This window comes from Camelus dromedarius, chromosome 2 (genome assembly GCF_036321535.1).
Source record: "Camelus dromedarius isolate mCamDro1 chromosome 2, mCamDro1.pat, whole genome shotgun sequence".
In the NCBI taxonomy this organism is placed as follows: Eukaryota; Metazoa; Chordata; class Mammalia; order Artiodactyla; family Camelidae; genus Camelus; species Camelus dromedarius.
The window spans coordinates 75,397,049-75,413,965 of NC_087437.1; the positions used below are offsets into that span (position 1 = coordinate 75,397,049).

Consider the following 16,917-nt stretch of genomic DNA (forward strand, 5'->3'; position numbering starts at 1 on the left):
GACTTTTAATGTCTTGGCTTTTCAGTTTCTTTTCCATACAATAGAGATACTTAAGCCTGCCTCTTTCTATCTCTTTCCCCTCTCAACCTCTCCCTCCCTCCCTAATTGAGCAGAGAATCAAGTGATGTTGTCTCTAAGGCACTCTGAAAAGTACAAACCATTACACCAAAGTAAGGAATTATTGCTCATATTCTCATTAATATTGCCAAGAGTTTTATGGAAATTGAACATATTGGTGGGAGAGGTAGAAGACTGTTCCTCCTTTCACTCACTTGTCCAGGTTATTCTTTATTTGAATCATATAACCCCTGACCTCAAGATTTATCCTTGACCTATTTTAAATTAGGTACTACATTCTGAACCCAAGGGCCTTTCCAAAGAGCAAGTTTGTGAGCAACAGAAAAGCAACTGAAGAATTTCTTCGCTCCTTGGATACAGACCATACCCAGTACCACTTTGGAATCACTAAGGTAACTGGAAAACTACAAAGAGTGAATTTAGAGAAGAGTGGGAGGAAACTGGGTGTATTTTAAAATTCCCAAAGAAGTGCAGTTATAAGGCATTCTGCAGTTCTTGTGACCACAAATAATACAAATAGAGCTCTGCGGAAAGTGGAAATGTCAGCACTATTTGAGAAAAAAATTCAATGTTTCTTGAACCTCAGTCTTGACTACATTTATATTTTGGTAATTATTTATCTAAGCAATTTAGTGCCAAGATATAAAATACTGAATCAACATTAGTGGGCTAGAAAATGTGTATTCACATCAGAGCTATAGAAAATTGAGTCAACTTATTGGAGTTATTGCTTGTCTGCATGTGAACTGATTCAGCCACAAATACTCTTTTAGGAAATTAATTCCAGATGACTGTCTGAGTAACTAAAAAGTTTAAGATTAACCCCGCTATCCAAAAAATTAATCCAAACGTAACGTCCTTAAATGTGATTAACTAAAACCTGCTTCATCTTAGATTATCTTGGTATGACCCATATATTTTGGGAAACTTCTGACTTGATTTCATTTTGTCTGACAGTCAATAGCAGGTTGTTTCTAGTGACATCCATATAAGAACTAAATTATTTGAAGGAGAATTGGAGGGTCTGGGGTGAAGGGCTCACAGAAAAAGAACTCTGTTGGACATGATTATATGTTACTCAACTCCCACATTTTGAGTACCTAAGATTCTGTTTCTTCTGTTCTTTGCTTCTACTGAATTTTGCTACTGGTGCCTTGCTTCCTTGTGTATTTAGTTATTTTTGCTGTATACCACTCATCTAGGCCGAGACTAGTATGAGGTAAGAGAGCATCTTAAGTTACAAAATTTAAGGAGGTACTCATTCTTATGGTTGTATTGTACAACCCTGAATGTGAGTGCTTCCTTAAAATTTATGCCTTAGGTACCTCACTCACCTCATCCTGGTCACTACTAATGATTTTTAAAAAAATATTTATGTGGATTTTTTTTTTTTTTAATCTAAGAAGAAAGTAACTTTTCTCTAGGGCAAAGGCCGGCAAACTATGCCCCAAAGGGTCATATCCATGGCTTATTTTTTCATATGGTCCAATAGCTAAAAATGATTTGACACTTTTCAAAGGTCATTTTTAAAGAGAAAGAAGAAGAAATAGAATAAATAAAAGAAGAGGAGGAGGAAGAGGGTAGGGAAGGAAGGTGGAGGCAAAGGTGAAGGCACCACAGAGACTGTGTGTGGTCTGCAAAGCCTAGAAATATTTACTATCTGGCCCTTTACAGAAAATGTTTGCAGACCCCTGCCTAGGCCTGTCTTAAACCAAGTTCCCAGTACAACCTAGGCTATAAATAAGGACAGTCTAAGTTCTTAAAGAAAGAATATAACCGCAGTATAATTAAAGTTGTGGGGTTTTGTTTTGTTTTTGTTTTTGCAAAGTTTGGATTTATAAAACCAAACTTTCTAGAATTTATATTTTATACATTAAGTAAAACTTAATTAGAAATAGAACTGATAAACTGATATCAGTTGCTCATAGGGTCATTCAACAGACATTTACTGAATGCCCATTGATGAGTGGAACTAACATCTGACTTATTTCTTTTAGGTGTTTTTAAAAGCTGGCTTTCTGGACCAACTGGAAGCAATGAGAGATAAGAAACTATCTAAAGTCTTCACATTGTTCCAAGCCAGAATACGGGGAAAACTGATGCAAATCAAATTCCAGAGGACTCTGAAAGAGAGGTATGATATCCCCACCCTACACCCCCACTGCTAGAGTAATAGTATGTCTCAGTCAATGTGACCTTTTCTCGTTGCCTTATAAGAGGTCAGGGTAAAGAGCTGTGCCACATCTGCTTAGTCTGGGACTTAACTTGAAATTTTAAAATTATGGAACACCAAATAGAACACAGAGGGCTTTTATTACCCTGTCTAACCAAGTATGAGCATAATTCAGATATTTCTTGCATTGCTTCCTGCCTTCCCTTTGGAGGGATTTTTTTATAGTTGGTGATATCTGGATCTCTGAGAGTGGCATGACTCATAATTCAAAACAGAAGCAGACCTGAAGGGTTTGCATGCATCCCACAGCCAGCCCCGTGGGGAAGTTTGTTGCAAAGCGGGTGTGTGTTCTGAACACACAGCCTCCCCTAGGCCAGAAACTGGGCTCGTGGTGAAATGTAACCATAACTCTTTTACTTCATTTCAGGCAGGTGCACTAGGGATATTTATCACCACCTCTGGACACTGAGGTGTGGATTTTGTTTATTCTTTAATAGAAGCATAGAAAGCAGGCTAGCAAAATCTCCAAAGGGACTCCAAACGGACAAGGGATTCTGAGATTGTTGTGTTTACTTTTTACCATAATATAGTTTACCTTCTGGAGTGATTTCCACAGGTCTTGGTATATAATTTGCCTAACTGACAGTCTGTTAATTCTTTCTGTTTCCTCAAAGAATAAAATCATTGCATGGTGATGTCAAAGATATTAAAGAGTCTTCTAAGAGTCTTCTAGAGAGACTCCTAGGAGTCTTCTGTGACTCCCATGTAGTCCTCCATGTCGCTTGGGAGTTTATGACAGTTTGGGTATAAGGAGTCCTGGTTTCAATGACCAATTATGTAAACTTAGTTAAGACTCTTAATTTTCCCATTGTTTACTTCCTTCATCTCTAAAATGAGGTCTTTACTATCCATTCTTTCTAAATCATAGAAAGACTTTAAAAGAATTATTATGAAATATTTCAAATGCAAAAATTGCAGAAACAATTTTAAGGCATATTCATGGAGCCATCAGCAAAGTATATCAATTCCTAACATCTTGTCTGTAATTGCTCACAACTTAAACATTAATTAATTAACTAATAAGCGATGTTGAAGCTCTTTGTGTATTTCTCCCTTGATCTGTTTCCTGTGCCTAGCTCCCCAGATCCTGAATTTGTGTTTAATATTCTATGTTTTATTCATGTTCCATATATAAAACATATGAATGTTTAGCATTTTTTTCTGTAGTTACAGCATTTAAAAATAAATTAATAGACACAGTTGAAGCCCCTTGCATATTTCTCCCTTGATTCAAGTTCTGTGGAGTTATGCAAATATCCTTAAAAGGTTTCATGATTTTGCATGTTTTTAGTCTTCATATAGTTATCCTCTATGAAAGGATCCATCCTGAAGTTTGTTCTTTATATCCAGTACTAGTTTTGAAATTTATTAATATTGATAAATCTAAGGCTAGATGTTTGATCTTCACTGTTGTATAGCATTCCATTGTATGAATATACTACAATTTATTTATACATTTTCCAGTCCAAGTAAGCTTTCTTATAAGTTTTTGCTATTACAAACATTTCTGCAATGACATTTTTGTAAATGTCTTCCCCTGCACGTAATGCAAGAGTTTCTTGAAGGCACTGTTACTCAAGATGCTGATCCATGCTCTGATAGTCTTTGGGTAGCAGCTGGCCAAGGCCCACACATTGAGTGGCACTTCTCCAGGGTTTGAATTACTAGGTTTTAGGATATACAACTTCACTTTTGTGAGCTATTGCCAAAATGCTCTCCAATTTTATTCTTTACCAGGAGTATATAAAGATCCCATGGCTCCATATTCTCACCAACTTGTCATGTTTCAGACTTCAAAAACTTCTGCCAAACTTCATCATATTTCTGTCTTTGGGGAAAGATACTCTTTTTCTTTTAATATGATGGCTTCTGTAGATTTTTTTGGTAAACATGATATATTGTGTGGAGGACATGCATTCCATTTTATTTTGCTAAGCATGTTTACCAGGAAATGGTTAAATTCGTTTTCTGCATCTATTGAAGTAATTATATGATTTTTTTCCATTAACTTATAAATGTGTTGAATTAAATTAATAGATTTTTAAAAAAATGTTAAGCCCACTTTGTTTATGAAATATTATCTTTTTCATACATTGTGGGTTTGGTTACAGCACTGTAGTATTTTTGCATCAATGTTCATGAGTAAATTTGGCCTATAATTTTATCTCCTACTGTTATCTGACTTTGAATCAGGGTTACCTTCATCTCATAAAAGAGTGGGGCAATATTTCCTCTTTCCAAAGCATGAAACAATTTATTTGGATTATCTGTTTGATTATTTATTTTGAGTTGTTGGTAAAATTTGCTTATAAAACCATCTAGATCTGGTGTTTCTTTTGTGATAGATTTTACTACATTCATTTAATTTTTTAATAGTTACAGGCCTATTGAGTTTGTTTTCTTCTTGAATTAGCTTAAATGAGTTTAAGAAAAAGAAATTTTACATTTCTTTTAAATCTTCAAATTTGCTAGATTATGATTTTTAATCTCTAATATATCTATAATTATATTTCTAGAGCATAACCCTAGGTTATTATGTTCTTAGAGAATTATTCCTAGTGTATTTGTGCCTTCTCTCCTTTGGCACGATGATTCATGTCAGATGTTTGTTTATTTTGTTAGACTATTTAATAACCCACCTTTAAAATGCTTCTTTATTTTTCTGTTTTCTAGTTCATTAGTTTCTGATCTCAGCTTTATTTTTTCCTTCTATCTACTTGTTTTGGGTTTATTTTTCTTAATCCATTTTTTTTTCAGTGTGTCTAATCAGCTGCTTAATTCTTCCACTGAGTATTTGATTTCAATGAATGTACTTTTCAATATTAGACATTTTATTTGGTCCTCTTTCAAATCTGTTTGACCTTTTATCATAGTTGTTCATTTCTTTCTTATTTTCCATTCTTTCCTTTATGCCTTTAATAATTTTAAACAATCATTTTATGGTCTCCACCAAACTGTTCAATTATGTGAAATTCTTGGGGGTTTAATTAAAATTTTTACTGTAGATACCCTCATTGATGGTTGATTTTTTTTTCTCTATATGTGTTTTGTAATTTTGAATTGTTTGCTCATCTTCAAGGGGACTTTAGGAGAATCTCTGGTACTTGAGTACTTCAGTACACTTTTGCATTTTTCCCCCAAGGGCCCAGAGGGTATTTATTACCAGTGTAAAAATGATTATGCTAATTCCTTACATATTTCTTTTCTAATCAGGAACTATAATTTAAACCTCAAACACTCCAGTAGTATTGGTTGATAGTTAAAAAAAAAAAAAGTCCTAGCATTGGAATCCTAGTATTCCTGAGCCCAGAGCAAATCAGATGTTATTTCTCTTTAATTTCTCTCTGTGCCAGTGGGTGAATTTTTAAATCTTCCTTTTCATTAAGGGGGAAATTCTTTCAAAACCTAAGCCTGACTCTTTACCCACAAGTATATAAAAATACAAACCCTGCAATACGAAGACTGGCTTCCTCCTTCCGTAAGGATGGCCAGGCTGTACAAGCATTCACTTTTTGCTCTGTTTTTGTTTGTTTGTTTGTTTGTTTGTTTGTTTGTTTGTTTTGGCTCCCTCTATACTTCTTACCCTCTTTAAGGCTCAGCTTTCATTTAAAGGATATTCATGGTGGGGGATTTTCAGGACACCTAGTCCATAACATTGCTAGCCCCAAAATTTCCTCCAAGGGTGTCTGCCAGAATCAAATGAGAGCTTGGATGTAGAAGTGCTTTGAAGACTAATGAGAACTGATAATGACTCCTAAAAAGATGTGCTTATTAAGGATCTTAATTTGGAAGATAACTCTCTTATAATCTGGTTTATCTTGCTTTTCTTTGTTTTTTTTCTCTTGATTTAGGGATGCACTTCTTTTGATCCAGTGGAACATAAGAGCTTTCATGGCTGTGAAGAGCTGGCCTTGGATGAGGCTCTTCTTCAAGATCAAGCCTCTTGTTAGATCTGCTGGGATGGGAAAGGAGGGAGCTGGACTGAAGGAAGAGTGTGTGCAGCTGCAAAAAGCCTTGGAGGAATCGGAATCACAGAGGGAGGAACTGAAAGCAGAGCAAGTCTCCCTCATCCAGGAAAAGAATGACCTGCTTCTTCAGCTGCAGGCTGTGAGTGGCCACATCATTTGTTCTTCAAATCAACTTTCTAATTAGATTCCCTTGTTTTGCAGGCGGTGTTGATGTGAAAAAAAATAGAGGCACATGCTTTTCAGTGCTTTTTCAAATACTCTAGCCTTTCATCCAACACGGACAATGAAAACATTTAAAGAGACACCCTGTTTTATAGTGAAGTGATTTCATTGGCAAGATATCTGTGAAAAAGGGACAAACTATTAGATGGGTTTTAACTATATAAACACATCAAAATCTATAATGGGAGCCAGGAAGCTCTGGATCTTAATTTAAATTCTGTGTGTAGCCCATAACCCATTAGCAAATCAAAAGACAGGATTTTAGTGGGTCCTGAGAAAAGCTTTACTGAGATCTTCAGGTTTATTGACGTATGCTCCTAACTGGCTTTCATGATTTTGATTTCCCTATTTGCCCTTCCCCAGTCCAAATCAATATTACAATCAGTTGTGTTCTTAAAACAGCTGTTTTCAACCTTGGCTTTGCATCAAACTCATTTGTGAAGCATTAGAAAATAAAAAGAAAGATGCCTAGGCTCTACTCACAGCTATTTTGATTAAGCAGACCCTATGTGGGTCCATATTATCTGTGTGGGTGGTTCTGGGTGATTCAGGACTGAGAACCATTGCCTTAAACAAATACCGTGTTGCTTCCCTGAGGAGCAAGCTTCAGGTCCCGTAGTGTGTGCATCATAGACTCCAGACCCTCGGCCCTGGCACCCGAGCCTCCATCTCTAATCTGATGCCCATGTGCCGTTTCTCACTCCCTTTTACATTCCTCTTCTCTTACTACCAGGACTACTGTTATCCCCAAACATCTCAAAAGCAAGTATGAGGCTGTATCCACCTTTATTATATTCTCCACCTCACATAGCACAGTGCTAAGTTAAAAAAAGGGGTGGGGGTTCATATACAGTTATATACATGAAACTTTTTCCTGCTCTTTGGACTTACTGAAAACAGAATTTAATGATTTTAGACTGATCCAAGTTATTCTTTTCTTTTGGGGCTGTGCTACCCATCAGTGTTCCAGCAGGCCATATTTTACATGAGAATTTAGACCCAGAATTTATGTATTTCTGATACATATTTAACATAGCAGTGGTTCTAGTGTGTATCAGCCTTACCTGGGATGCTAGTTAGATATAGAAATTCCATGGCCCCACTCCAAACCTACGTTAAGATTCCTACTGTGAGAAGCAGTTTGTAATGTCGTATTTTGTCTGGCTTAGGAGAGACCTGGCTTCCCAGTTTTCACCCTTCTTCCTGCTAGCAGAGAGAGTGGCCAGTGCTACTTGGGCTGATGGGGGAGATAGAAATGTGCCCGACTTGTGGAGGGAGTGGTGGGTAAAAGCCTGGGAGATGTGATAAACGATCAGTGGGGGAAGCATAGGAAATACATGGAAGCCAATTCCAGGGCAAATCTATGAAGGCTGAGATGAGTTCTGTTGACTGAAAAAATACACAACCTAAAAGTTGAGAGTTATGTTTTATTCAGCGGACATTCTGAGGACCTCAACCCCAGGAGGCAGCCTCTCAGATAGGGCTAAGGGATAGCTCCCAAGAGGTAGGTGAGGAGCCAGGATATGTGAGTTTTTGTAACAAAGACCAAGTAGTTGGAACATCAAAAGATTATTGTTAATTAAAGAAAATCAGACATCTCAAGTTAAGGAGTCTAGCACTCTTCTATTTATGGGAAGATGCAAAAGTCTGGGCTTGCTGAAATCATTCCTTTGATGTGCACCTTAGCCAGCTAGGGCCGGTATCCTGTGCTTCTCATCCTGAGTCTCCTCAGGGGACAGCGTTGGGGGTGGCGGCAGAGGCCGGGCAGCCTGCTGTCTTGAGTTCTCTCCGGCTCACCATCAGGGGCAGCTGTAGTGGCTGATGGCTGCAGCATCCTTTGTTTACTGATATGGCAAGGAATACTTACCATTCACAGTTCAAACTGTAACTGATTTAAAATGGTGGCATGGCTGTGAAATATTTTATCATTATTTATTTTTAAGGGGCGTAGCCCAATACAATAGGAACCTAGGAAACAAAGATTCTTTTAAAATCATTCACTTCCTCAAAATTACCAACAGTGCTGAGTGAGCCCATTTCAATTAACACTGTGAGAACGTGAGAGAATAACTGCCACTGGGGGAGGGATGTTCCTCCTGTTGAATTGTCACAGCATCGCTCAGCTGGCCCCAAGCCTGCTGTCATGTTTAATGAGGGGATCGATGATGGTCGATTGGATTGTCCTCTTCATTTGGTGATGGTGACAGGTCCTGTACACATGCTGAATGGAAGAGAGCAAACAACGGTTCTGCTTGTCAACCCAGGGTGAACTAAGATCAAATGTCCCCATTGTTGCCCAAACATTGGAAGCGTCTCTGATTTGCATGGACCCTTTTTGCCTAGACATTTTTGTTGGTTTTTAGTTTAGCCCTTCTCTCGGGTCTTCAGCGATGTTGGAAATTTACTATTCTATACTTCCCCCATCTTCCCTCTTGTAGTCCCATTTGTTGGGCAGATGTCATTCTCTTGCCAGTTGTTAGCCAGAAACCAATAGCCTGGCTTTTTGCTTTTTTCTGTTCTTGATTTAAGTAGATGAAACAACTCAAGCCAAGCAAATAGATAGTTAATAGGTTGCACAAGCTGGGGTATTGCAGAGGATGGATGAGGTCTGGAGATGGAAGATGGAGATATGTGTGAAGTTATGTTGCAACGAGACCTACAGTAATTAAGAGCTTACTCACAAAGGAGAGGTTTTATTTAGCCTCTAAATGGAGACAAATTAGAGGCATTCAAAGTTACAAAAGGTGCTTTCATAGCAAAAAGCAATCGGCCTCTTCATTTTTCACTCAGCCCATAACACAGGAACAGTGGGTCACTCAGTGAGAGCTGGAGGCAGTACATTTGAAAAGATAAAAGGGAAGAGTATTTTATACTCTGTGGGTATAACTTGTAGAATTTACTGCTGGCAAGACCATTGAGAAAACGATTTTAGTTGGAAATAATAGTGAAATCTAGTTAGTGACATGCAGGTAACCTCATGAATTCTAAATTCGGCCTACGAATAAAAAATATTCAGCCCAGCTCTATTTATTAGAAGATGCTTGTATATTAACAAGTGCATCAGAGCACTCATAATAATAGTATTAATATGGTATTGTCTGAGGGAATGCTGCTTTCTTAAAGGACCATATTTGGAGCAGGTTACACCCTCAAACTATATGCCCACAGGATGCTTCCAGTAGCTGTGATTTAATCAGCACACCACTGATTTTGGGAGGCATGTGAGTTCCTTTAGGCCACCAGGATCCTATTAAGTGCTCCAGAAGAGCTAATCTAATCTACTGAATGGCCTGAAAGATCGAAAGCACCTCCAAACACAAGCAGCTCCTCCACTTCTCAACAGTGGGATCGGGGGACTGGGAATATTATTTCAGCTGCGCAGGAAAGGCAGGTGAAAGTGCTGGGCAGAGGGCAGGCAATTCTCTCTTTGCTCTGTGTTAAGCAGCATTTTCGCCTGGCTGATAAATTACTTCCAGCTGTTGGCAACAATTTTCTCCTCATCATGGCAGGAGCGAGAGACCCTGGCAAACGTTGAAGAGCAGCGCGAGTCGCTGATTAAATCCAAGATCCAGCTGGAGGCCAGAGTCAAGGCGCTGTCTGAGAAGGTGGAGGAAAAAGAGAAGATAAATTCCGAGCTGACTGCCAGGGGGCGGAAACTCGAAGATGAATGTTTCGAGCTGAAGAAAGAAATAGATGACCTGGAAACACTATTGGCCAAGGCACAGAAGGAGAAGCATGCTACCGAGCACAAGGTACTTTCTCTACAATGTCAGGGACGCCTATGTGCCTGAGTTGCACGCTTCCAATCAGGCTTCGGGACTAGGCCTGCTCTGTTTAAGTCATCTAGCACGGTGGCCCGCAGCTGTACAGCTCTGGGGGTCAGAACTGGCAGAAAATGAAGGGTCTGATGAGCTGCGCTGTCCTAATTCAAATTTCCAGCTCGAATTTATGGAATCCCTCTTAATCTCCCAAATGAAACGTTTTCATTTGTTCCAGTCTCATTGCATCTGAAATCTAATGGAAAGAGCCAAGTGGTTTCATTGGGCCCCTAAGTATCCTTTTTTGGAAGGGGAGCAGGCAGGAGGCAGTTTACTGAAAGGTGATTTGGGATGCGTCTAAATCCCTACCTCTGTCGTTGATTTGGAGTTTGACCTTGAATATGTCATTTTATGTTTTAATGTTTTGTTCATTTTAGTTGTTTGTTTATTTTAACTTGTGCATCTGTGTAGAGACTGAAGTTAGCTGAGGAGTCTGTTTCAAACCTCTGAAAAAAAACAAAAAACCAGGCTCCAGAATAATACCGTAATTTCAGCAGATGATTAAATAGCAACTCTTGTACCATCGGTTCTCTTTCATAAAAAAGCGCGCAGGCCTGATATAATTGGCTTCCATTTTTGCCTATTTTGTCAGCTGGGACTCTTCTTTGCCTTCTGTTTTCTTAGGATACTGAGGCACAACAGGATTAACACGTGCCCTGAACACTCAAAAGAAAGCTAAATTGCCTTCAGTGGTGTCCCTGTTATACAATAATACAACACTGAAAATTGGCCATCCAGTCACCTATGTTGATAATATTTGATTAACCAGAATACCCTATTCCCTGCCCAGGACAGATAACATCATTTGTGTGTGTGTGTGTGTGTGTGTGTGTGTGTGTGTGTAAAAGAAAAAGTGAATTTAGAGTTTTAAAAAGTGTATCTGGAATTTGGCTGAATTTGGTTCTTTATGAAAGTAGATACCTCATGAGATTTTTGGTCCTAGAAGAGAGAGGAGACGGCCCTGAGCGTTATGCCCCACCTTCCAGTGGTGGCTCTCACGGAGCTGGTGTTGGCTTCTTCCCTCAGGTCAAGAACCTGGCCGAGGAAGTGGAGTCTCTCAACGAGGAAATCGGCAAACTCCACAGAGCAGCCAAGGCTGGGCAGGAGGCCCACCAGCGGACCCTGGATGACCTGCGCGCAGAGGAGGAGAAACTCCGCACCTTGAGCAAAGCCATGCTGACCTTGGAGCAGCATGTGAATGAGGTCAGTAGTGATGCATCTCGCTAGTTAGCTGTCTGTCTGCATATATACAGACCAGTCTTCACTTAGTTAATCTGCCTTGACATTTTCAGGAAAACTTAACACTGTTAGTTTCTCTCATGATTTAGAAATAGAGGGGTTTTTTTCTTAACGTACACGGAACCGCTATAGTAGAGGAGAGGCCCCAGCGTGTAATCTGTCAGCTTTAAAATGCAACTTCCACACAACCGGGGCAGTGGGAGAAGAACATGGAGATGAGTCATAAAGGGGTATCACTCTAAGTGGCTGCCAAGTCCCCACAGAACCTGGTATTTTACCCCACAAATATGTTGGTCCTCAATCTGACACTAGTATTGAAGAATTACTTGAAAGGCCCTATTGTGTCCCCAGGGGTGTACTGAGGTTTATTTATCGTCAAAAAATATGTAAGTCACAGCTGTGTTCTACCTACACTATTGGAAAATGCTTGTAAAATTCTGCCCCTGTTCTGCCTCCATACATGCTCTGAAATAAAGATGTTTCAGACCAGTCTCCATGGGTAGGTCCATCGGTCCTCCTGCCTTCTCCCAGCTGATGGAGTGTATGCAGTCACTGTTTGCTTAGTCCCCAAAGCTTAGCCTTTACAGAATTGCTGACAAGGGTGGTTAGGTTTTTTTTGATTATCTGCTTCTTTTTCCTCATGTGTCTCCATCAGTTTCCTCTATTATGTATTAGTTGTCTCACTCTTCCGATTTCCACTGATGTGTATCTCACAAGGCCTCAGTACGGGGGTTTATTGGTGTTTGTGTGATCACACACACACACACACACTCACACTCATATACACATTCTCACACACTTGTTCTCTCTCGGAGTTCATTTATTTTCAGGTTTTTACATACACCTTCCCAAAAGAAATTCTCCCTTCTCCTCCACTTGAATTTTACATCTTTTGCAGGTTACAGGAAAGAGCTTCTATTGCGGCAAACCTAGCCATGAAAAAATAGCTGTATAGTAACTGTTATCTCGCCTCCTGCTAAACCAACCTCGATATTGTTGTTGGCAATACTAATCCAGACATAACTGGAATGTTGTGATCACCTTGGCGGGGGTACCAGAATATGACATAATGTTATGGGCTAGAGAGAGGATCTCAAGGTGGTGAAGGAGGTATGGAAATCATGCCACATGAGATGTCTTTGAAAGTGTCGGAGATACTGAGTTGGGAGATTCCGGACAGCTGCCTGATGTTCATGAATGATCATGCGGAGACAGATTCACCTGGTGGTGTTCCAGGGAGCAGAGCTTAGACTTGTGGGATGAATTTACAGAGAATGTTCTGGCTTCTTAAGAAGACGCACTCCCGAATAAATGGACTTATCCACCCATGAAATGAGCTGCCATGTGAAGAAGTGAGCTTCCCATCACTGGAAAGTGATCAAACATAGGCTCACCAGCCATTTATTTTTGGTTCCTTCCATAGGCTAGAGCTGTATTCCTTAATCGCTTAAGTTTTCTTCTACCATTGTGTTATCGAGGTTCTTTTATTATCCTATTGATGTGTGCAATATTTATTTAAAAATACCTACATAACTAGGCATCATTTACAGACTCTTCTTGTATTTTTCTTTCTTTTTTCAAGAAGGGAAGTGGTTAATGAACACCTGTAGTAAAGTATAAACTTTACCTATTTATTTGGCTAAGTAGTATCTCCTTTTGTCAGCTTGAGGGTGCCCTTGAGCAGGAGAGCAAAGTGAGAATGAACTGTGAAAGGGAAAATCGCAAACTGGAGGGCGACTTAAAGCTGAACCGGGAGAGCATGGAGCACCTGGAGAGCGGCCAGCGGCAGCTGGCAGAAAAGCTGAGGAGGTAAGCTGCCCTTCTGTTGATGTGAGATTCTGGGAGACCTTATCTTGGAAGGAATGGCTCTCTCACATAATTCATCCTCTTGACTCCAGGGACAGATGTCTCAGGACCTGAAGGGGAGGATGAGAAGGCTAACAAGTCTAGCATATTGATTTTCTTTTTGCTAGACTTTATGCATTTACTCTCTTTTTATAATTATATAACAACCTACAAGAAAGTAACTGAGAAGGCTGATGTGAATGAGAGGTGTGGGGCTTGTGATATGTGAACTACTGGAGTTTCAGATTACAAGTCAAAAAATCAAAAAGGCTGACCACTTTTTCTCATGATGAGACCAATGGCACAAAAAGTAAAAAAATGAATAAGTAACAAATTAAAAAAAATTGATCCTAAGGTGAAGTCCCATATACTCTCTGATCATTTAAACAAACAAATACAATATTGTGAATCAACTATACTTCAATAATTTTTTTAAATTAAAATGTACTCATTTGCCAGATATAACTTTATAACATTTATATAACTTTTTTGTCAAATAATTTACTATGCAAGTATTAAATCTTAAGTAAAACATAACATAATCAAAATTAGTGGACCTTAGTTCACATGGATTCTCAAGGAGCTCCAGGCAAGGTGGCCCTCTCAGTTTGACTTCATCACTCAGTGAAATGGATTTTCTTACCTTGTGCCTTTGTCTTCCTCCACTTAGCTAGATGTTCTAACCATTAGGGATTTCCAAGTTATTTAGGATAGGTCAAACAAGACGGGGAAACAGTGAGGTCCAAGCGTGACATCTGGCCATGTTATAGCTGGGAGCACACCGGTGGTTGAAGCCACAGTAAAGAAGCAGAAAGTTGAGTGAGAGGCTGTGAGCTGCTGGCTTTCCTGGGTGTGTATGTGAGTCTCCATTTTACATGCTGGTGGTCAGACATGATTAATAGCCTACCAATAAGTTCCTGAACTTGGTAGGTGTTTGGCAAAGATGAAATAAATAACCTTATGAATGTAATGAAACGGTGAAAGGCAAAATGATAATAGAGTTCCTTTAGCACTCAGTTTTGAAGACTGTGTTTCAGCTCCACAGAGTGAAAATTAGACTCCACATTTTTGTAGGCCACAGGTCAGAGGGCCCCAGCATTTTAGAAATTCATGTTTTCAGGAAGTGATAACTTTATTGTAAAAACCTTTCTCTAAATGGACTTAGATATAGATGGAAACTTAATACATGAAAAGGTGGTATTTTAAAATAGTGATGACAGGATAGAATATTTAATAAATAGTGCTGAGATTGATAGCTATTCATCTTCTGAGGTGAAAGTTAAATTTCTTCCTCATACTATTCATACATACATAAAATCTAGTTGCATTACAGAATTAAATGTAAAAATAAAGCTATAAAATCATTATTAGAAGATGCAGCATTATTCACAATAGCCAATAAATGCTGATTGATGGATGAATGGATAAAGAAAATGCAGTGTACATATAATGGAATATTATTCAGCCTTTAAAAAGGAAGTCCTGGCATATGTGACAACACGTGCGAATATGGAAAACATCATGCTAAATGAAATGTCAGTCACAGAAGGATAAATACTGCTTGATTCCACTTATGTGAGGCATCTAGAACAGTCAAACTCATAGAAACAGAGTAGAACAGTGCTTGCCGGGGGTTGTGGGGAGAGGAAAATGGAGCTGCTGTTTAGTGGGTAGAAAGCTTCCATCATGCAAGATGATTAAGTTCTAGAGATCTGCTATACAATATTGTACCTAGAGTTAATGATATTGTATTGTACACTTAAATATTTGTTGAGAGAGTAGATCTCATATTAAACATTTTCAATAAAACAACAACAGAATCAAAATTCAAAGACAATATAGGTGTCTTAGGAACACCTATAGACTTAAGACAATAAGTCTTAGGAAATTAGCAGGTCAGACTCGTTGAATGAGTCACAAAAAGCCAAAGGCATAAAAGGAATATCTTGATAAATTTGATGTTGATAGATCAACATTTTAAACATTTATGTGGCAAAAGCCAACATAAATAAAATTGAAGAAACTTATAAAGTGGGAGAAATATTTGCAACTGATATCAAAAAAAATACCAAGATGTTAAAGGAAAATCTATAATTCAATAATTAGATGAACAACCTAACAGAAAAATGGGCAAAGGACATAAGTGGGCAGTTCATTTGTTTTACTGCCCATTTTAAAATCCTCATAGTTGACAGGAAACTGTTACCACTAGCAAACAAGGATATTCATATTAAAACGATGACATACTAATCTGTTAGATTAGGAGAAACTTAGACATGTGGTAATTTTAAGTGTAAATGTAGCGAAATAACTTCACATTGCTATTGGAGGGCAAAGGGCAAGGTTATAATTTAAACACATACCTATACCCAATGCAGCAAGTCCCTGCTCAGTATCCACTCTATAGAGATACTCACATGTACCCAAAGATGCATGTGTCTGAATAGTGTTATTTGTGAAAGTAAAACTTCATGGAAAACCTACGTGCTTAGTAATGGGGAAATGGATAAGTAAACCACATGAGTTCTGAAGCATAAGACTAGTGTGTCACAGTTGACTTTTAGGTGAAGTCATCTACGTGTAGGCCAACATGGAAAAATGTCCATGTATTATTGGGTTAAAATGTTGTAGAACTACAAATACAAATGTATACAATATTATACCTTTCACAGTAAAGAAAATGAAACTATTTCTACTGTTATATAAGCACAAACATATGTCAGTACTCAGAAAAATGTCTGGAAGTCTTCACATAACTGATTTTGGTGGTTACCTCTAGGGAAGGGAGAGAGATGGGGTTTGTTAGACAAGAAGACTTCAGATATAGATGTAATAGTTGAATTTCTACAATGAAAATAAATTCATGTGACATTACTATAATGAAAAGAATATTTAGGCAAAATGTTACTACTATGAACAACTCCATTTAATGCCTCTTTCCCTAACAGGAAGGAATTAGAAATGAATCAGATGAGTTCAAAGGTGGAGAACGAGAAAGGCCTGGCGGCTCAACTTCAGAGGATGGTTAAAGAGCTCCAGGTAATCATTGATCAAGTACCTGTGTGCACCTGGAGTTCAATCCATGGGTGATGATTGGCACCTCAGTGACAGATGCTCTGCCAAGGCAGCCATACCCCTAGCCAACAATAGGCAGAGACAGAAAAGAACAGTGGTTGAGAAGATAAACTGGCATTCTACAGATATGTGCATCCAGAGAAAATTACTGTTTAAGCTTAGATTTCCTTATCACGAAGATAATGACAACAAATAGCTAATTTGTTGAATGTCAGACATAAACTTGGTTTGTGCTAAAATCCTGGACATGCATATTTTTACTCATTGACCCTCCTGACAACCTTTGAGCTAAAATTAAATGCAACAGGATGTTTAAGTGGTAAGCTCAGTGCCTGACCTCTGGTATGCATTCAATGTAGCAATTTAATTTTTTACGATGATTAGTCTTTGTTATTAGAAGACAATTATGCTGAAAATCTGTTTTGTAACTACTTGTAGC

General features: G+C 38.5%; 1 protein-coding gene across 1 annotated transcript in view; it reads left to right on the plus strand.

The window, feature by feature from the left end:
* The window catches only part of MYH15 (myosin heavy chain 15), a 139,282-nt gene that overhangs the window by 62,909 nt on the left and 59,456 nt on the right, over positions 1 to 16,917 (plus strand). Inside the window, exons 20-26 of the mRNA XM_064495687.1 lie at positions 347 to 470; positions 2,076 to 2,212; positions 6,163 to 6,418; positions 10,011 to 10,253; positions 11,346 to 11,522; positions 13,222 to 13,367; positions 16,352 to 16,442. Coding sequence (XP_064351757.1) covers positions 347 to 470; positions 2,076 to 2,212; positions 6,163 to 6,418; positions 10,011 to 10,253; positions 11,346 to 11,522; positions 13,222 to 13,367; positions 16,352 to 16,442 — 1,174 coding nt within the window. The remainder of the gene's footprint in view (positions 1 to 346; positions 471 to 2,075; positions 2,213 to 6,162; positions 6,419 to 10,010; positions 10,254 to 11,345; positions 11,523 to 13,221; positions 13,368 to 16,351; positions 16,443 to 16,917) is intronic.